General features: G+C 41.3%; 1 protein-coding gene, 2 non-coding genes and 1 pseudogene across 3 annotated transcripts; 3 read left to right on the forward strand and 1 right to left on the reverse strand.

The window, feature by feature from the left end:
* Window positions 1-10,511: 10,511 nt before the first annotated feature.
* LOC138897937 (uncharacterized) lies at window positions 10,512-11,372 on the reverse strand. Its single transcript, XM_070183961.1, has one exon. It carries the CDS (start codon window positions 11,370-11,372, stop codon window positions 10,512-10,514), a length of 861 nt encoding a protein of 286 aa, XP_070040062.1.
* A 3,360-nt stretch (window positions 11,373-14,732) lies between these two features.
* On the forward strand, window positions 14,733-14,848 carry LOC117275803 (U5 spliceosomal RNA). The gene has a single exon (XR_004506010.1). It is a non-coding gene; the product is annotated as a U5 spliceosomal RNA (small nuclear RNA).
* Window positions 14,849-15,300: 452 nt separating this feature from the next.
* LOC117275798 (U1 spliceosomal RNA) lies at window positions 15,301-15,480 on the forward strand (annotated as a pseudogene).
* A 441-nt stretch (window positions 15,481-15,921) lies between these two features.
* LOC117275801 (U1 spliceosomal RNA) lies at window positions 15,922-16,080 on the forward strand. The gene has a single exon (XR_004506008.1). It is a non-coding gene; the product is annotated as a U1 spliceosomal RNA (small nuclear RNA).
* The last annotated feature ends 6,434 nt before the right edge of the window (window positions 16,081-22,514 follow it).

The raw sequence follows: 22,514 nt of genomic DNA on the forward strand, positions 1-22,514 counted from the left end.
TGACTGAGTATAGATTTTCAATCGAAAACAATGAGAGGATAGTAAGAAAATGCCTCTAAGGGTCCAAACAGCACTGGCACAAGACCCAAACATGGCATTCAGCCCAATTTAAAGAAAACTCTTTCTAAAACACATAAGTATCATATAGTTTCAACAAAATATGCAACTTTACAGTTGCTACGGGACGGGCCAAGTCACAATCCCCAACGGTGCATGCCCACACGCCCGTCACCTAGCATGTGCGTCACCTTAAAATAGTAAAATGATACGAAATCCGGGGTTTTATACCCTCAGGACTAGATTTACAATCGTTACTTACCTCAAAGCGGTCAAATATCTACCTTGCGATGCTCTTGCCTCTCGACTCGGCCTCCAAATGCTCCGAATCTATTCACAATCAGTACAATACCATCAATATACGCTAATGGAATGAATTCCACATGAAAAACTATCAAATTAGACCAAAATCCCGAAATCGGCTCAAACCCGGCCCCCGGGCCCACGTCTCGAAATCCGACAAAATTTACAAAACTAAAAAGCCCATTCACTCACGAGTCCATACATATGAAATTTATCAAAATCCGACCTCATTTGGTCCCTCAAATCCTTAAATCAAACTCTCCAATATCCCAAGCCCTAACCCCTCATTTTCAACGCTAATTTCCACTAATTACATGATTAAGAAATGGGAAATCACCATATATACGAGTATTAGGGCTCAAGCAACTTACCTCACTGATATCCCTTTGAATCCCTCATCAAAATCACTCCCAAAAGCTTCAAAACCGACTGAAAATGGTGAAGAATGGACCAAAATTTGCAAAATGTGCAATTTATACTATCTGCCTAGGCTTTTTGCACCTTCGGCCAATTCTTTGTGCCTACGGGACCGCACCTGCGGTCAAATCGCCGCATCTGCGAAACTCACTTAATTCTTCAGCCTTCGCACCTGCGCCCAGGCCTTGCACCTGCGGGCTCGCAGATGCGTCAAACTTCTCGCACTTGCGCATCCTGCCTAGCCCAGCACTGTCCGCATCTGCGAACTTCCCAAGCGCTCCTACGGCTTCGCACCTGCGACTCCCCTTCCGCAGGTGCGGAAACACCAGCAGAATTCACACCAGCAACTCCCAAACACCAAAAACCAATCCGTCGACCATTCGAAACATGCCCGAGGCCCTCGGGACCTCAACCAAAAATACCAACAAGTCATATATCAACATACAAACTTAATCGAACCTTCGAATCACTCCAAACAATATAAAAATACCAAATTACCCTCGCATTCAAGCCTAAGAACTTCAAATCTTCCGAATTCCACAAACAACGCCGAAACTTACCAAACCACATCCGAATGACCTCGAATTTTGCACACACGTCACAAATGACACCACGAACCTACTCCAACTTCTGGAAATCCATTCCGACCCCGATATCAAATTTTCCACTGCCGACCGAAAATTGCCAAATTTCCAATTCGCCAATTCAAGCCTAATTCCACTACGGACCTCCAAATCACATTGCGGACGCACTCCTAAGTCCAAAATCACCTAACGAAGCTAACAGAACCATAAAAATTCAAATATGAAATCGTTTACACATAAGTGAACATCAGGTTGACTTTTTCAACTTAAGCTTCTACTTTAGAAACTAAGTGTCCCATTCCACTCCGAAATCACTCCGGACCCGAACCAACCAACCAGATACAACACAATACAGCTAAATAACACATAAAGAAGCAGAAATAGGGGAAACAGGGCTATAACTCTCGAAACGACCAGCCAAGTCGTTACATCCTGGAGTCTCGAATATGTGTGGATATCTGCTCCGCATCTCCCGCTTGGTCTCCCAGGTGGCCTCCTTCACAGGCTGACCTTTCCACTGCACCTTCACCGAAGTTATGTCCTTTGACCTCAACTTCCGAACCTGCCGATCCAAAATAGCCACCGGCTCCACATCATAAGTCATATCACCCTCTAACTGAATCGTGTTGAAGTCCAAAACATGGGACGGATCTCCAATATACTTCCGGAGCATGGAAACATGAAACACTGGGTGCACAATCGACAAGCTGGGTGACAAGCCAAGCTTACAAGCCACCTCCCCTATCCTCTGAAGCACCTCAAAAGGCCCAATGAACAGGGGGTTCAACTTGCCCCTCTTCCCAAACCTCATGACACCCTTCATGGGTGATACCTTCAGCAAAACCTTCTCCCCAACCATGAAAGATACATCACAGACATTCTTGTCTGCATAGCTCTTCTGCCTAGACTGCGCCGTGCGAAGCCGCTCCTGAATTAATTTCACCTTATCTAATGCATCCTGTACCAAGTCTGTACCCAAGAGCCTAGCCTCACCCGGCTTAAACCATCCAACTAGAGATCTACACCTCCTCCCATATAAAGCCTCGTACGGAGCTATCTGAATACTCGACTGATAACTGTTGTTATTTGCAAACTCCGTGAGTGGCAGAAACTGGTCCCATGAACCCCCAAGGTCAATGACACAAGCACGCAACATGTCCTCCAATATCTGAATAGTGCGCTCGGACTGCCCGTCCGTCTGAGGGTGAAAAGCCGGTGCTCAACTCAACCTGAGTACCCAACTCTCGCTGCACGGCCCTCCAAAACTACGATGTGAACTGAGTACCTCTATCTGAAATGATGGAAACTGGGACACCATGAAGGCGAACAATCTCTCGGATGTAAATCTCAGCCAACCGCTCTGAAGTGTAAGTAGTACCAACTGGAATGAAGTGCGCGGACTTGGTCAGCCGATCCACAATCACCCAAATAGCATCGAACTTCCCGAAGTCTGTGGGAGCCCAACTATAAAGTCCATGGTGATCCGCTCCCACTTCCACTCTGGATCTCTAATCTCTGAAGCAAGCCACCCGGTCTCTAATGCTCATACTTAACCTGCTGACAGTTGAGACACCGAGCTACAAACCTAACTATATCCTTCTTCATCCCCTCCACCAATAGTGTTGTCTCAAATCCTGGTACATCTTCGCGGCACCCAGATGGATGGAATACCGCGAGCTGTGGGCCTTCTCAAGAATCAACTCCCGAAGCCCATCTACATTAGGCACACATATCCAGCCCTGCATCCTCAACACACCATCATCACCAATAGTCACATCCCTAGCATCACCTCTCCGAACCCTGTCCTAAAGAATGAACAAGTGAGGGTCATCATACTGGCGCTCCCTGATACGGTCGTAAAGAGAAGATTTGGAGAGCATGTAAGCCAACACTCGACTCGGCTCTGAAATATCCAATCTCACAAGCTGTCTCGCTAAGGCCTGGACATCCAATGCCAAAGGTCTCTCTGTTGCTGGAGGATATGCTAAACTCCCCAAACTCTCCGCCCGGCGACTCAAAGCGTCGGCCACCACATTGGCCTTTTTCGGATGGTACAAAATAGTGATATCATAGTCCTTAAGAAGATCCAACCATCTCCACTTACGCAAATTAAGATCCTTCTGCTTAAACAGATGTTGCAGACTCCGGTGATCAGTATAGATCTCGCAATGAACCCCATACAAATAATGGCGCCAAATCTTCAAGGCGTGAACAATGGCTGCTAAATCAAGATCATGGACATGATAGTTCTTCTCATGGGTCTTCAACTGGCGCAAGGCATATGCAATCACCCTACCCTCCTACATCAGAACACAACCAATGCCTATCCTCGAGGCATCACAATACAAGGTGTAAGAACCTGAAGCTGATGGCAGATCTAACACTGGAGCTGTGGTCAAGGCAGTCTTGAGCTTCTAAAAGCTCTCCTCACACTCGTCTGACCACCTGAATGAAGCACCCTTTTGGGTCAATTTGGTCAAGGGCAAAGCAATAGATGAAAATCCTTCCACAAAGCGACGGTAATAACCCTCTAGACCAAGGAAGCTCCTGATCTCCGTGGCTGAGGACAGTCTAGGCCAACTCTGCACCGCCTCTATCTTCTTTGGATCCACCTGAATACCCTCACTGGATACCACGTGTCCCAAGAAATCTATCGAATTGAGCCATAACTCACACTTGGAGAACCTTGCATAAAGCTTCTCCTCCCTCAATCTCTGTAATACAATCCTCAAATGCTGAGCGTACTCCTCTTGGCTACAAGAGTACACCAGGATGTCATCAATGAATACAACAATGAATGAGTCCAAATAGGGCTGGAATACACTATTCATCAAATGCATGAATGCTGTTGGGGCATTGGTCAGCCCAAAAGATATCACCAAGAACTCATAATGGCCATAACGGGTCCTAAAAGTTGTCTTAAGAATATCTGAATCCCAAATCTTCAGTTGATGATAAACGGACCTCAAATCAATCTTGGAGAACACCCTCGCTCCCTGAAGCTGGTCAAATAAATCATCAATGCGAGGCAAAGGATACTTGTTCTTGACTGTGACCTTGTTCAACTACCTGTAATCAATGCACATTCTCATAGAACCATCCTTCTTCTTCACAAATAGAACTGCTGCACCCCAAGGTGACACACTAGGCCGAATAAACCCCTTATTAAGGAGTTCCTGGAGTTGTTCTTTCAACTTCTTCAACTCTGCCAGTGCCATACGATACGGTGGAATAGAAATGGGCTGAGTGCCAAGCACCAAATCAATACCAAAGTCAATATCCCTGTCATGCGGCATGCCCGACAGGTCTGCAGGAAACACATCCGGAAAATCACGTACCACCAGAACAGAATCAATGGCAGGAGTCTCTGCACTAACATCCCTCACAAAAGCCAAATAAGATAGGCAACCCTTCTCAACCATACGCTGAGCCTTCAAATATGAAATCACCCTACTTGGTACATAATCTACAGAACCACTCCACTCAACCCTCGGAAATCCCGGCATCGCCAATGTCACGGTCTTTGCGTGATAATCTAGAACAACATGACATGAAGATAACCAATCCATACCTAATATCACATCAAAGTCAACCATACTGAGCAGTAAAAGGTCCACTTGGGTGTCCAGACCCCCAATAGTCACCACACATGACTGATATACGCGGTCCACAACAATAGTATCACCCACATAAGTAGATACATGAACAGATGAAACTAAATACTCATGGGGCATATCCAGAAAATGGGCAAAATACTAGAAAACATATGAATATGTGGAACCAGGGTAAGATAATACAGAGGCATCTCTAAAGCAATAGCATCTGGTCTAGCAGGGAGGGCATAAAAACGGGCCTGACCACCCCCTGATCTGCCTCCCCCTCTAGGGCGACCCCTAGCTGACTGACCTCCACCCCGAGCTGACTGGGCGGGTGGTGAAGTAACTGGTGCTGAAGTCGAAAACTGACTCCTTTGTTGAGATAGACCTCCACAACGACGAGGACACTGCCTTCACATATGCCAAACTCCCCACACTCAAAACAACTCTCTAGTGCTGGTGGCGGGAACTGAAAGGAGCCTTGAGCACCGGGATAACTGGTAGAAGAACCTGGCATAGAAGAGCCCTGAACGGATGGAGCACGGGACAAACTCTGAGCTGGAAGGGCACCGAGTGATGAGTGGCCCTGATGAGAACTATGAGAACCATGGCCAGATGATGTACCCGGTGAAATGGCCGAGCTGACTGAGCGTGTTTGAAATAACGACCTCTACCGTGCTGGAACTGACCCCCAAAAGGAGCACCGCTGAATCCGCCCTGACCACGAGGCCTCTTGGCCTCCCTCTCAACCCTCTCCTGACCGCGAACCATCTCAATCTGTCGAGCAATGTCGACAACCTCATCAAAGGTAGCACCTGAGACCCTCTCTCTGGTCATAAGCAACTATAGCTAAAAAGTGAGACCATCAATAAACCTCATGATCCTCTCCCTGTCCACGAGAACCAACCAGATAGCATGACGGGCCAACTCCGAGAATTGCATCTCATACTGCGTCATAGACATATCACCCTGGCGAAGCCGCTCAAACTGTCTGCGCAGCTCCTCTCTGCGGGACCGAGGCACGAACTTCTCCAAAAAGATCACGGAGAACTGTTGCCAAGTAAGGGGTGCTACGCCAACAGTCCTACACCTATCGTAAGTCTCCCACCATCTGAGTGTAGCCCCGAAAAACTAAAAAGTAATGAATGAGACTCCACAAGTCTCTAGAATACCAGCAGTACGGAGTATCCTCTGACACTTATCCAAGAAGTCCTAAGCATCCTCTCTCTCTGTGCCACTGAAAGGTGGCGGCTGGAGCCTCCCAAACCTCTCCAACCTACGCTGATCATCCTCAGGCATAGCAGGAACCACATAATCCTGTGCAGTTGTAACCGGCTGGGCTAGTGGTGCCCCTATGTCTGGAGTCCCTGAACAACCTGCTCGGGTGTGCGAGCGATGAGAGTCTGAGTGTCTGTTCCTCCCCCGGCCTGAGAAGTGGATGCGACCGTCGAGATAGAGACCGCCTGAGCAAGGCCAGTACACGCTGTCAGAATCTAAGTTAGGGCCTCCTGAAGGCCTGGAATCACAATAGGCATAGGTGGTGCCTGAGCTGGTGCATCAACTGGAATCTGGTCCTGATCTGGGGCAACTGGTAGATCTGCAGGTACTGCCCCAGCTACGGTGTGGGCTGCATCTCTGCTGCTACCATGGCCTCTACCGCGGCCTCGGCCTCTCGTGGCCCTGGCTGGTGGTACTGGTGGCTGGCCCTCCTGACCTGTAGTACTAGTCCTCACCATCTGTGAGAGAATGAAACAACAGATGTTTAGTTACTAGAATCAACAGATTCGCACAACAAGAATTCAAGAATGTGGAGTTTCCTAAGGGTTCTGCAACCTCTCGTAGATAAGTACAGACATCTCAATACCGATCCGCAAGACTCTACTAAACCCGCTCATGACTAGTGAGACCTATGTAACCTAGGCTCTGATACCAACTTGTCACGACCCAAACTAGCCCTGTCGTGATGGCGCCTATCGTGGAACTAGGCAAGCCGACTCATTCCCAAAACAAACCGATATTTTCATTTCAAAGAAAATTTCAAGGTTATTTAACATAAAAACCTTCGTAAAGGAGTTCAAATCAAAACAAAAGTGCGGAAAAGAAAAGCCCGACATCAGGGTGTCACTAGTCATGAGCATCTACTACATCGGGGTGTCACTAGTCATGAGAATCTACTATAATTTGTCTGACAATATCGAGACTAACATAGTCTGGAAAATAGCTAAATACAACTAAAGGAAGATAAGAGGGAGAAGAGCAGGGTTGCGATCGCCAGGCAGCTACCTTGCTATCCCCGAGAAAATCTACAACCGCTAGTCAACAGCCGCTACCGTGTCCAGCTACACCTGGATCTGCACAAAAGGTGCAGGGAGTAACGTGAGTTCGCCAACTCAGTAAGCAACAACAGTAAATAAAGACTGAGAAGTAGTGACGAGCAGTAATGCAAGTAAAGTTCATATCACAAAAATTCAGTAGGACACAACATGCTTTTAAAACCAGGGTTTGAATCAAATCAGCTCTTTTAAATCCAGTTCCAGAAAAATCATTTAAAGACATCTTTCAACAGTTTTTCAAACAAAGGCTCAATGCAAAGATGAGAAAAATAATGAAATCATAATCATCCACTCAGGCAACATCACTCATATACAGCCCCTCGGGCAAACCTCATAATCACTCGTATACAGTCCCTCGGGCATACCTCACAATCACTTGTAAACAGCCTCTCGGGCATACCTCACCATCTCTCATGTCTCCCAGTCACTTAGCACTCGAAACTCGGCACTCGGCACTCGCACTTAGTAGGTACCTGCGCTCACTGGGGTGTGTACAGACTCCGGAGTGGCTCCTTCAGCCCAAGAGCTATATCAAGCCAAATCATGGCATAAATCAATCAGGCCCTTGGCCTATATCTAACATGTTGCGGCGTGCAGCCTGATCCCATAAATATCCTCACAAATCAGGCCCTCGGCCTCACTCAGTCATAAACCTCTCAAGCCACTCGGGCTCTCAGTAAAACAGGGTATTCAGCCAAAAACAAGATTTATATGCATCAAAACAGAGTAATAAAAGCTGAGTTATGCAGTAAATAGGTATAACCATGACAAAGTATAGATTTTCAATCGAAAACAGTGAGAGGATAGTAAGAAAAAGGCCCCTAAGGGTCCAAACAGCACTGGCACAAGGCCCAAACATGGCATTCAGCCCAATTTACAGAAAATTCTTTCTAAAACACATAACTATCATATAGTTTCAACAAAATATGCAACTTTACAATTGCTACGGGAAGGACCAAGTCATAATCCCCAACGGTGCACGCCCACACGCCCTCCACCTAGCATGTGCGTCACCTCAAAATAGTAAAATGATATGAAATATGGGGTTTCATACCCTCAGGGCTAGATTTACAATCATTACTTACCTCAAAGAGGTGAAATCTCTACCCCGCGATGCTCTTGCCTTTCGACTCGGCCTCTAAATGCTCCGAATCTATTCACAATCAGTACAATACCATCAATATACGCTAATGGAATGAATTCCACAAGAAAACTATCAAATTAGACAAAAATCCCGAAATCGGCTCAAACCCGGGCCCACGTCTCGAAATCTGACAAAATTTACAAAAGTAGAAAGCCCATTCACTCACGAGTCCATACATATAAAATTTATCAAAATCCGACCTCATTTGGTCCCTCAAATCCTTAAATCAAACTCTCTAAAATCCCAAGCCTTAACCCCTCATTTTCACTCCTAATTTCCACTAATTACATGATTAAGCAACGGGAAATCACCATATATACGAGTATTAGGGCTCAAGCAACTTACCTCACTAATATCCCCTTCAATCCCTCTTCAAAATCACTCCCAAAAGTTTCAAAACCGGCTGAAAATGGTGATGAAAGGACCAAAATTCGCGAAGTGTGCAATTTATACTATCTGCCCAGGCTTTTTGCACCTGCGGCCAATTTTTCGCGCATGCGGGACCGCACCTACGGTCAAATCGCCGCACCTGCGCTCAAATCGCCGCACCTGCGAAACTCACTTAATTCTTCAGCCTCCGCACCTGCGGGCTTGCAGATGCGACAGACTTCTCACACCTGCACATCTTGCCTAGCTCAGCACTGACCGCACCTGCGAACTTCCCAAGCGCACATGTGGCTTCGCACCTGCGACTCCCCTTTCGCAGGTGCGGAAACACTAGCAGAATTCACACCAACAGCTCTCAAAGACCAAAAACCAATCTGTCGACCATCCGAAACACGCCCGAGGCCCTCGGGACCTCAACCAAAAATACCAACAAGTCATATATCAACATACAAACTTAGTCGAACCTTCGAATCACTCTAAACAACATAAAAACACCAAATTATCCTTGGATTCAAGTCTAAGAACTTCAAATCTTTCGAATTACACAAACAACACTGAAACTTACCAAACCACATCCGAATGACCTCAAATTTTACACACACATCACAAATGACACCATGAACCTACTCCAACTTCCAAAAATCCATTCCGACTCCGATATCAAATTTTTCACTGCCGACCGAAAATCGCCAAATTTCCAATTCGCCAATTCGAGCCTAATTCCACTACGGGCCTCCAAATCACATTCCAGACGCACTCCTAAGTCCAAAATCACCTAACGGAGCTAACAGAACCATAAAAATTCAACTCTGAGTTTGTTTACACATAGGTCAATATCTGATTGACTTTTTTAACTTAAGCTTCTACTTTAGAGACTAAGTGTCCCATTCCACTTCGAAACCACTCCGGACTCGAACCAACCAACCCGATACAACACAATACAGCTAAATAACACATAAAGAAGCAGAAATGGGGGAAACATGGCTGTAACACTCGAAACGACTGGCCGGGTCGTTACAGACCCTAACTAACTAATCCGATAAGTCATAAATCAACTGTAAGGCATAAATTGAGCAGTAAATGGGGGAACGGGATTGTGATACTCAAAACGACCGGTCTGGTCATTACCCCCATGCATGCAACACATATTTTATTTTCAGGGAACTAGGTTCCTCAACAATAGGCCTATTTTCAACAAAAACTTTATTTTTCTGCAAAGAATGAATTTTAGTTTTACAAGAGTCCTTGTAATGACCTGTTTGACCACAGTGAGTACACAACCAATTATCAGCCATAGTTACATACTTGCTATGGGGATTATAGGAGGTTTTAGCCTTTTGGAACCTGATTCCTTGCTTGTTTCCACCATTACTTTTGTACATAGACGTTATTACATCAGAGGACCATGTATATTTAAGTGACTTATCAAGATCATTTTTAACCCTTTTCAAATCCTCCTGAAGTTGTCTATTCTTTTCAAGTTCAGCAACAAGACTTGTTTTAACTTTCTTAAGCTCACTCTCATGCTCAAGTTGAGCCTCACTAGCCACTTCTTTACCTAAGTGTTGTCCATCCATTTTTTCATTTGGTTTTTCAACAAGTTATTTTTTCTAGTTACTTCTTCCACTTGTTCCTTCAAGTCTACAATGGAAACTACTATATCATCTCTCTCTTGTTCTATGTCACCAATTTATTCTATTAAAGTATTTTTCTCATTAATGAGGCTATGATAGGCATCAATCAACACATTTGCTAAGGACATCAATATTTTCTTAGAGTAAGTTTTCAAATTTCTTTGAACATCAAGAAAACTTATCTCATCTTCCTCCTTATCCTCATCATCATCACATTTGGCCATGAGTGCAAAGATTGACTCATATTCTGAAGATCCATTGTCAGCAACAATCATAGATGTATCTCCTTGGTCATCTTCACCTTCAGATTCACTGGAGGAATCTCCCCAGTCAGCCAAAGCTTGCTTCACCATGTTGTCAGCTGCATCTCTTCTTTTGAACTTCTTGTCAGGGACCTGGTTCCTCTTAGCCGCCTTATCAGTGTTGTTTTTGTAATGATCCTGATTATGAAGAGGACATTCTTTAATGAAGTGTCCAGACTTTCCACACTTATGACAGCAATCATTTCCTTTGAAATTCCTATTGGAACTTCCTTTCTTTGGAATCCCACCATTTTTTCGAATTATCTTTTGGAATTTTCGAGTGAGATACTCCATGTCAGATTCATCACTACTTGAATCCTTATTGGCAGCCTTGAGAATCAGGTTCTTCTCCTTCCTGGGCTCTTTTCTTTCAAGATCCTTCTTTCTCTTCATCTCATAAGTTTTGAGATTTTCAATAAGCTTGTCAATAGTCAGCTTCTGCATGTCTTTGGCTTCAGTGATAACAGTAACCTTGCTCTCCCAGGAACCTGGTAGAACACTGAGTATCTTTCGGACCAGCTTGTTGGTTGGAATGATTTCACCAAGTGAATGAAGCTCATTGATTATGGAGGTGAAGCGGGTATGCATCTCTTGAATGGACTCATCTTCTTTCATTTTAAAGAGTTCATACTCAGTTGTAAGCATATATTTTGGACTACTTTACCTGAGTAGTCCCTTCATGAGCCGTTTGAAGAGCTTCCCAGATTTTCTTGGCTGATTCACATGTCGAGATACAATTATACTCGTATGGTCCAATACCACAGACAAGAATCTTCTTTGAAGTTCTTCTCAACGGCTTTTCGGTCAGCACCATTGTATTCTTTTCTTGTCTTTGGAACAGTCTTTGTTTCCTCTCCAACAGCCTTCATAGGGAAAAAGGGACCATCACAAATCACGTCCCAAAGCATGGAGTCTTCACCCATAATAAAGTCACGCATTCTTGTTTTCCACCAACCATAGTATTGGTCGTTGAATCTGGGGGGTCTATAGGTTGATTGTCCTTTCCCGAAGTTTGGTGGAGCAGCCATGATGAGGATCCTTTCTAGGTGTAACCTTTTAGAAAGAACCTGCTCTAATACCAATTGATAGAAACTAAGAGTCCACCTAACTGTATAGAGAACCATGTTCTCTATTAGTTCCCACAGTAAGTAAGACTGTAAAACCAAACAGTATAGGGAACCGGGTTCTCTATCTGTTCCCACAATAAATCGGCAGTAAATAAAGAACAGGTGATATTTACGTGAAAAACTCCTTGCTCAAGGGATTAATAACCAAGGCCTAACCTAGTAGGATTTCAACTCCACTAAACCGAGCAAACTTCAGATTACAACCTATTGAAATCTAGGAATTAAATTCTTAATCTCTCACCCCTTACAATAACTCTATTGTAAGCCCTTCACAATAACTCTATCACAAAGTAACAAACCTTGACTAACTCTAGTCACGAAACTAAACCAAAAAGTGGTTTAAATTTGTCCTACAAAGACACTTCTTGAAAGTAGTGTAGGATTACAAATGAAGAATAAAATAATAAAGACTCAACAAACCTAAGGAATTAAGATATCTTCAATCTTTGGATCTGGTCCTTGAGGTTGCAGCAGCTTTGTTCTTGAGAGAGGTAGTGTTGTTCTTGAGAGAGGTGGTGGCTAGCACTTGAGAGAATATTATCTTTTGATTTGCAAGTGTTAGGGAGATGAAATCCCTTGCCTCATGTTGATAATATGTGTGTGTGATGTCATCAAGGATGATGCAATAAAGTGTTCTTTAGTTTGGTCTTAGCAAGTTACTGCAGTGCTATACCACTGCCAGATGGTACAGTGCAGCAGCCTGCCAGACAGTACAGTGCAATAACTTTTACAACTGTAGAGTTGACTGCACAACGACCAGGGGAACTGATCACTATCTGTTCCCTTTGATGTTCCCTTATCTGATTTCATTGAGAATTGAACCAGACATCTGACTAGTTACTCTGAACGCAAGGGAACTAATTGTATCAGACTCCTTATTTGGTTCTCTGATGAAATTTGTCAAATCATCAAAACAAAAGACGCATAAATTATCAAATACTTTGATTCTCTTCCCATTCCATAATTGATGTTTATTAGTAATAAATTAATATTATTACAAAAAATGGTTTGTCCCTTAGGTACACATGTCACCATCCACGACTTATTTTCCACAAATTCAAGAGAAATCCATTACAAATCAAACTTCCTTTACAAACAGGATGCGGGCTTTATGAACGGTCTTTCTGCGGACCACAGCCTCCCATATACATGAGACTTTTAAGTCCAGGATGAGAGCCTCATAAAAGCCAATTCCAGCACCGAACGTTACATATTTCTTTTGCTAGAAACATTACATATTTTGCTCTTTATATAATGAAATGTTGGAATAACTTTCGTTATATTTAATGCTTTATCTTTAAAAAAAAAATTGTGTGTATATATCTTTCCTATTATTTGTTTTATTTTTAACTTTGGGTATTATATTGTATTTGGAATGAATTTATATGATCGTGCGTAGCGCGAGCAAGTTAACTAGTTTCCTATAAAACCATTAAGAAACAAATCAACAAAAATAAGCTTGCACACCTAATATTATAATCAAAATATAAGTATGATTTATAGCATATTTGGCCGTACTTCTAAATCAGCTTATTTTGATAAGTGAATTTTCTCAAAAGTGTCTTTCAAAAAAGTATTTTTGGTGAGAGCAGTTTGTGTTTGACTAATCAATCTGAAAAGCACTTTTGAACAATAATTAGTATTTATGCCAAGCTTTTAAAAAGTACTTCGAAGCGTATCTTTCTCAAAAAGTACTTTTAGGGAGAAGTTATTTTTTCTGCTTCTCAAAAACTATTTATGCTTCTAATCAAAAGTTTTTTTTTCTCTTCTAAAGGCTTTGACAAACACCTTAACTTTGAGAAAAAGGCACTTTTGACAAAAAAAAAAAAAGAAAAAAAAGAAAGAAGAAGCACTTTTGGCAAACAAGAAGCACGAACGAACATGCTATTAGAGTGAATAGGTTAAAAACGCCAAATATTATTACCATTTTGAGAGTTTCATACCTAAATTATTGGGTATTTCACATAAATCCCATGAACTATGAACTCATATTAAAATCCACCCCCCCCCCCCCCCCCCCCGAGGAATATGATCTACTATGTGAACATCACGCTCCAAAAACTCTTCCAAAGAGTTTCAAGTGGTAACTGCTACTTGAATTCCGTAACAACTCTTTTATTTTCATAAACCCCAATTTAATTCTCCTTCTTGTAAGAGCTCTAGCATCTTATCTATATTAGGAGTTATCTTGTGGAGTTTTCAAACATAGAAAAAAACACCTTCATCTTCTTTTTTTCTTCAACCAATTTCTGGGCAACTATTTTCTGCAAATTCCAAACTTCCAACCACGAGTGCATGTGTTTGGAGGTGTTGTGGAACTTTGGGGAGCGACCGGTCTTAACGATTTGCACCCAGTCGGCCGAAATCGCTTTCAAAGCAGTGGCTTGCCACCACACGTATTTTTCCTTCCTGTTCTTGGTCAATATTATCTACTCATTTTTCCTACAATAATAAGCTTAAAAACTAAACCTGCATTATATTGGATTTTCACGATATGTAGTACAACATCGTTGTTATGGATATTTCATCTATAAGTTTGTGAGCATACATATTTCTTTACAATCACCAAGAAATGAAGCGAATTGGAGTTTAAATGAATCAAACGATGAAGGAAAGGAAAGCAGACTAAATTCTACTTGAAACATGCATGTATATTGCCACATACATATCATTAAGTGAAAGAATGGTGAAGAGAGTGAAGAAGGAGGAGAACAATACTTTGATGCCTCAGAGTTCAAGAAAACCTAATGGAGGAAAAGGAGTGAGTGCCACATCGAAACTGAAAGAGGACTCCAAAACATGCTGTTTTATGTAAAAAGGAAGCTACGAAGAACAGTGAAACTTACGCAGCCACGCAGTGAGCACAAAGCGAACTATTCTTTTGCCTTTTACTAAAGAATACCGTGTGCGCGCTGCACTTAGTGGCATACGCCAATTTTTGGAGGGGTTCTCAAATTGAGTAACACCTACAATTCTAGCTTCAGTCTTCTTTGTGTTAAGTTTTTCCAGTATTGAAGTGGGACATAGAGCCCGTTTGGATTAGTTGAAAACAACTTCTTTAAATTCCAAATTAATCTCCATCCAGCTTCATTCTGTTTTCTTTCATCTTTTACGTATTTGCTCTCTTTGTTATTTAATGATCTGCGTGTTTCATTAAATTGAGGGAAAGAAAGGAAGCTATGGCTTTTACGATCAAGGAGTTGTAAATCTCAACTAAATGTGGATATAAAAATAGTTTATGAGTAAGCATTTATCTTAGATTGAAATAAATAACCAAGGCAACTAAATAGTCGCAGTAAATTAGTTTCGGAGAGAATATAAGGACAGATTGAACACTACATGTCCCTCAACGGCTGGCAAAAAGAAAAACAGGGAGTTGGAGGGGTATAGGAGCAGGGCAAGGAGCAACATGAAACATACTTACCTGGACGGGGTCAATTGGCGATCAACAAGGTCCATGGCCTAGGTTGGTGACCTCCATTGCACTTTGGAGGCCTCCATTGCACTTTGGAGGGGTGCCCGCCTAAGGTCGACCCAAGTGGTCGTGCCAACGTCATAATTTGTGGTAGTGGGGCCTGTGTTCGCGCTGTCCTTACCCAATTCTTAAACAAAAAAAATTTCTGCTCAAATGACATAGTTCTTTGTTTGTATATTTATCTGTTTCTTAGATCTTAGATATTCATGTTGTCAGCATAATTAAGATCTTCGACAATCTTTCCTTTTCGCTTATGATTTAGCTCATCTTTGAACTGCATTTGAAAGATGTGAAGAAATTGTCTACTCAGAACTTGTCAACTGTTTGACAAGAAAATGTAGAAACATGATTGCTATAAAATGTGTTAGTAAGATGTGTTCAAATTTTTGCTTGCTGTTCAGGAGATCGGCCAGAGGAAATGGGGGTGCACATCCAACCTATATTGAAAGACAAAGGCAACATCCAACTTCTAGCGCGAATAATCTGTACATCCCACACTAATAATACAGAACATTGCGCATCTAATAAGTGGTGGACTATCTATGAAGACTAGTACTGACTTAAACAAAACCCATGGGTCAATGGGCGATCAACAAGACCCATGGCCTAGGTTGGTGACCTCCATTGCACTTTGGAGGGGTGTCCACCTAAGGTCGGTCCAACTGGTCGAGCCCACGTCATAATTTGTGGCAGCGGAGGCCTGCGTCCGTGCGGCCCCTACCCAAGTCTTCAACAAAAGTTTTACACTCAAGGCATGACTATGGTGTAGTTGTGAATTCGTTGAGTTCCCCTTACAAATCTATGCCAATATTTGTAATTTTATTGTACTTGTTAGATAAATGAGAAAGTTCTGTGGAACTCCAATTTGTTAATTTAGATTTCGCATGACACAAATAACTCTAGTTGCTGTAGTAGTTGTTTGCCTTTGTATATTTGGGGTCACAAAACCTTCTTATGTGGCATTTCAGTGATCAGCTTGTGTGCATCTACTACAATAAAGTGAACCACGGACCGAAGAGGGAATGAGGATGGCCAAAGAAATTTAAGCCTTAAAAGTTTTGGCTGAGGGAAATGAAGAGGTGAATCCCGCTCATAAAAACAAGCATCACTGAAGAAGCTGTAATTATGTTTTATTTTTCTGATATAATGTGAGCAAATGTATTACCTCAATTAATTCATTATTTTACTCGTTCTAGAAAGTAGAAAGTTTATTTATTCTAGATTCCAGCTTCAGTGAGATAAAAGTTAGTATTAATTAAATGGGCAGTGCTGATTTTTTGTAACATTTCAAAAATAAGAGTACTTTTCCCCTGAATAAGAGAGTATTGGATATGATGTCTAATTTCACACAATTCTACTTGGGGATGGGGAATTATAGTAAATCTATCTGCTCCAAATTGTGATGTTCTAACAAAAAAAAGTCAGAACTCATACTGAATTATTAGAATGTAATTAGTTACAATCTTAAAATAAAACCATATTTGAGAGAGTTGTTATTAATAATGTAACTCAGAAAGAGTTAATAAGTGGCCGAGTATATTCAGATGAAGGAGTGCAGTTCCACTGCTTTCAAAATTTGCATATTTCAAATTTTCTGATCAAATATGACACTACAAAAGCCGTTTACCGTTTAGTTCTGTTTATACTTAGGTTGAGTTTTCACATAGCAGAATGCCGTTCTTTAAGAATTTTGATATCAATAGCGGACATCGGGTCAAATAAATGGTTTAGTTGACTGTTGGACGATGAAAATCAGTATTGATTTGAAACAAGATAATTTAGCACTCACTATTTACATAGGTAAGACACTATGACATCTATCACGATCACATCCTACCATTGATTTGAAACAAGATAATTTAGCACTCACTATTTAAATAGGTAAGACACTATGACATCTATCACGATCACATCCTACCATTGATTGTGGCCAGGATTTGGCTAGAAATTCTGACGATCAGCGTAACTTGCTAAAATTTTGGCGATAGTAATGAGAGGCTTTAAAATTCTGGCGCCGTACTTTTTTCCAAAAACTTCTGTACCGGGGATAAAAATATAGTGTCTGACTAGACTATCTGCAACAAAACAGATAAATTGATGATTGTGTTGTAACTCAGACAATAAAGTTTCCCCATCATAACTAACATCATGTCCCAATGTTTTACACAACTTCTTGTGCACTAAACTCTCCTGGTGGCGAGTTTCCTTATATCCAATGCTTTTGTCTATCAGAACATCCCTAATCTGATAAAGACCTTCTTTCATGACCTCAAGCTTCTTAATCTTTGAAGTTAATTTTGTCTCTTCACTCAAGCAATTAATAAGGCCGAGAAACATTTCAAGAACATCCTCCCACTTGTTAGAAGTGGGTGACTCCGCGCCTTTGGCAGATGCGAGGCGCATCCATGAAGTGGATTCAGGGTCATAAGAAGTGGCACTTTCTAAAAACTTTTGACAAGTTGCAACTATTTGCTGCGCCATTTTAATTTCTTTACTCGGACAACTACTATTTAGAAAATCTATCTCAGATTTCAGTCCAGTCAATATCTCCCCGAGTGCCCTGTCCATATCGGGTACTTTGTGACCTGTGCACATACTGATTGCCTGACAAGCTTCTTTTGTCGAGTAGACACATTCAAGAAGTTTGACACTTTTGTGAGGGAATCAATGGTAATCGATTCCCTCTCGCTAGCTTTACTGAAATACACGAGCTGGTCGTATTGTGAATCAGCTAATGCTTCCATCACATTCTTCTTCATCCTTTCTTGCATTGACGGACACCCAACAAAGGTCCTAGCCAGTGATTTAAACGTAGACATCTTTTATTTCAAGCTCTCATCATAAACTCTCGCGCGGTCATTAACATTGACTAGCTTACCATCAACTAAACCCGTTCATGACTCGTGAGACCTATGTAATCTAGGCTCTGATACCAACTTGTCACGACCCAAACTAGTCCTGTTGTGACAGCGCCTATCGTGGAATTAGGCAAGCCGGCTCATTCCCAAAACAAACCGATATTTTTATTTCAAAGAAAATTTCAAGGCTATTTAACATAAAAACCTTCGTAAATGAGTTCAAATAAAAACAAAAGTGCGAAAAAGAAAATCCCGACATCGGGGTGCCACTAGTCATGAGCATCTACTATAATTTATCTGACAATATCGAGATTAACATAGTCTGGAAAATAGTTAAATACAACTAAAGGAAGATAAGAGGGAGAAGAGCAGGGTTGCGATCGCCCGGCATCTACCTTGCTATCCCCAAAAAAATCTACAACCGCTAGTCAACAGCCGCTACCATGTCCAGCTACACCTGGATCTGCACACAAGGTGTAGGGAGTAACGTGAGTACGCCAACTTAATAAGCAACAACAGTAAATAAAGACTGAGAAATAGTGACGAGCAGTAATGCAAGTAAAGTTCATATCACAAAAATTCAGTAGGACACAACATGCTTTTAAAACCAGGGTTTGAATCAAATCAGCTCTTTTAAATCCAGTTCCAGAAAAATCATTTAAAGACATCTTTCAATAGTTTTTCAAACAAAGGCTCAATGCAAAGGTGAGAAAAATAATGAAATCATAATCAGCCACTCGGGCAACATCACTCATATACAGCCTCTCGGGCAAACCTCACAATCACTCGTATACAACCCCTCGGGCATACCTCACAATCACTCGTAAACAGCCCCTCGGGCATACCTCACCATCTTTCATGCCTCCCAGTCACTCAATACTCGGAACTCGGCACTCGCACTTAGTAGGTACCTGCGCTCACTAGGGGTGTGTACAGACTCCGAAGTGGCTCCTTCAGCCCAAGCGCTATATCAAGCCAAATCATGGCATACATCAATTAGGCCCTCGGCCTATATCTAACATGTTACGGCGTGCAGCCCGATCCCATAAATATCCTCACAAATCAGGCCCTCGGCCTCACTCAGTCATAAACCTCTCAAGCCACTCGGGCTCTCACTAAAAAAAACAGGGTATTCAGCCAAAAGCAACATTTATATGCATCAACACAGAGTAATAAAAGCTGAGTTATGCAGTAAACATGTATAACCATGACAAAGTATAGATTTTCAATCGAAAACAGTGAGAGGATAGTAAGAAAAAGGCCCCTAAGGGTCGAAACAGCACTGGCACAAGGCCCAAACATGCCATTCAGCCCAATTTACAGAAAACTCTTTCCAAAACACATAAGTATCATATAGTTTCAACAAAATATGCAACTTTACAGTTGCTACGGGACGGACCAAGTCACAATCCCCAACGGTGCACGCCCACACGCCCGCCACCTAGCATGTGCGTCACCTCAAAATAGTAAAATGATACGAAATCCGGGGTTTCATACCCTCAGGGCTACATTAAAGAAGGGAACGATACCAGGAGCTCCTTCCCTAGACACAACTATAAATAGTGAGCCCTATTATCATTGTAAAGGACACGAATTTTCTGGCTAAACTTACACTACATTCTATACAAAACTTAATACAATCTTACTTTTCCGCTTTTTGATCTCATCATTGTTGTCCCCGAAAAACCTTGTTCCCTGAACTGTCATCTCTGCTATTTTATCTACATTTTAAGGCTAAGTATTGTACATTTCTTCAATTATTGCATTATTTCAGGATAAAATTAGTTCACTTGTCTATAAACCACGTATAAATTCAACTGTACCGTTTTACGTGTAAACAGTTTGGCGCCCTCTGTGGGGCCTAGACAGCTGTGCAATTAAATTGATCCTTGCCTTTTTTACTAGCGTGATCTGATTATTTTGTCTTAGAAAAAATCACAAAAAAGGCAGATAATACTGTTAACAACACACACAACCCTGAAATTCGAGTGTATCAGCCTCATTTCGAGGATTCAATCAGTGACACCCGCAATGAGGGGAATGACGCTACGTCGGTGCCTGACAGGCAGTACCCTCGACAGGTTCGGGAGACAACTCCCGATGATGCTGATGAGGAGCATGTCGTGGCTGCGGTGAGGGTCCTGCAAGAGTAACATGCGATCATTCTAGGCCATCTCACGCGGCAGGATAAGGTTATGACGGAGCTGAAGAAGGCGCTATCGGGAGCTTCGAATAATGCAAACAGACGAGATCCAATTCCTCCCGGTGTACATCCAACCTATATTGAAAGACAAAGGCAACATCCAACTTCTAGCGCGAATAATATGTACATCCCACACAGCCTTGCGATGAGCAGAGAGCTGACTATTCTTTTGCCTTTTACTAGTGATAATACAGAACATTGCGCATCTAATAAGTGGTTGAGTGGTGGACTATGAAGACTAGTGCTGACTTAAACAAACATGATAATCAGTCAATTTTACATGGTTAAAAAATGACAACTTTGAGAAATTATCAAAAGGATAATATAGAAGCAGAATAGCATAATCAGAATAGCTTATTACATCTGGGGATCGAAAGCTAAATACTTTTGTCTTAATCAGAACTTGGAAAAGCTAATGTAGCTAAAACAAATTTCTTAGTGGTACAAAATAAGTAGATCTTTTTACTAAAGCAACCCATCTTTTGATACAATTAAACAACTTTTGCTAGATTTTGTGAGCTTCAGAGAGGTAATATTTCTACGGTAGTTCATAGAATTAGTAATCTAGAATTAATAATTACAGTGGTTAAAAAGTTTGTGAAAGTATATTTTAAAACAATCTTGCCGACGACATCTGAATTCAGTAAAAGAATTCATATATCACTATTAGCAAAACGAAAATGATGTCGTCTCTTAAATTTTAATTCTGAAAAATTCATCTTTTATTATTTCTCCAAAGGAAAGGCCAAGCCGTTTGTCTCTACCGAGCGCTATATAGCAATATCAAATCCTTATGGTGGCTATGATATGAATTTGAAGAGAAAAAGACTCTTGGGTAGAAGTATTTCAAGATTTAGAATCGATTTCTATTTTCTTCGTTTTCCTTAATTTTTCCATTACAATCTCTTTATTGGAGTACTACTTTGATTCTCTTCCCATTCCATAATTGATGTTTATTAGTAATAAATTAATATTATTACAAAAAAGGATTTGTCCCTTAGGTACACATGTCACCTTCCACGACTTATTTTCCACAAATTCAAGAGAAATCCATTACAAATCAAACTTCCTTTACAAACAGGATGCGGGCTTTATGAGATAAATGAGAAAGTTCTGTGGAACTCCAATTTGTTAATTTAGATTTCGCTTGACATAAATAACTCTAGTTGCTGTAGTAGTTGTTTGCCTTTGTATATTTGGGTGTGAGGACTGAGGATGGAATTACCTGGTCTACTGCTGAATTTGCTTTAAAAAGTTTTTTATTCTAATAAATTTTTGCCTTTTCCTTCCCATTATTCTCGTCTTCGAGAGAATCTCATGGTTTTTTGGACCAAACAGTTATGACACAACCCAACTCTATGTCTTGTTCATGGGTATGGTGAAATTCTACTCGGAGAAAATGCTTTTCTTTAAACTATGATGTCAATAAGACACATTACACATCAAATATATGGTTAACTATGAAGAGTGAAGACTAGTACACGATTTTTGTACTCACCGTTACATGGATAAAAATGACTAGTTTGGGAAATTATCAAGAATACAGAAAACAGTTGGAGAGTAACTTTTATGCATCTGGAGATCAACAGCTATAAACCATAATGAAAAAAAACTATTGTCGAACACATTAACAATCTCTCCCAATCCCTCCTTCCATAGGCCATAGCTATATTTCAATCAGGTTGCATATTCATGTAGGCGGATCTAGAATTTGAATTTATAATGGGTTCTAGATTCAAGAAAAGGCAGCTTAATGAGTTCTAGATAATTATTTATACACATTAAGTGGATTTCTTAACAGTTTTGGCTGAAGCTACTGGTTCTGACGAACTGTAACTACAACTCCAGTTCCCCTCTGTCCGAATGATGAGGAGGAAATGACCCTAATAAGAGAAAAATATCATGCATAAGTTGAGCTGGAACCTAATTTTTAGTACTAATATTTTTTCTTTCTTTGCAGGAAATAATTAAACTAATAAAAAAAGGAACAATGAGAAGAAAGAGTTCACTTTCCAAATTTGCAAAGAAGAACTATAATGCTAAAAAGTTAAAAGTAAAGTGGTGTATGCAACTTTACAAATGATGAAAGTATTT

Source organism: Nicotiana tomentosiformis, chromosome 8, assembly GCF_000390325.3.
Source record: "Nicotiana tomentosiformis chromosome 8, ASM39032v3, whole genome shotgun sequence".
In the NCBI taxonomy this organism is placed as follows: domain Eukaryota; kingdom Viridiplantae; phylum Streptophyta; class Magnoliopsida; order Solanales; family Solanaceae; genus Nicotiana; species Nicotiana tomentosiformis.

Coding starts and splice junctions, on each gene's coding strand:
- LOC138897937 (XM_070183961.1), bottom strand. CDS start 11,372: ATGAAAGAAGATGAGTCCATTCAAGAGATGCATACCCGCTTCACCTCC.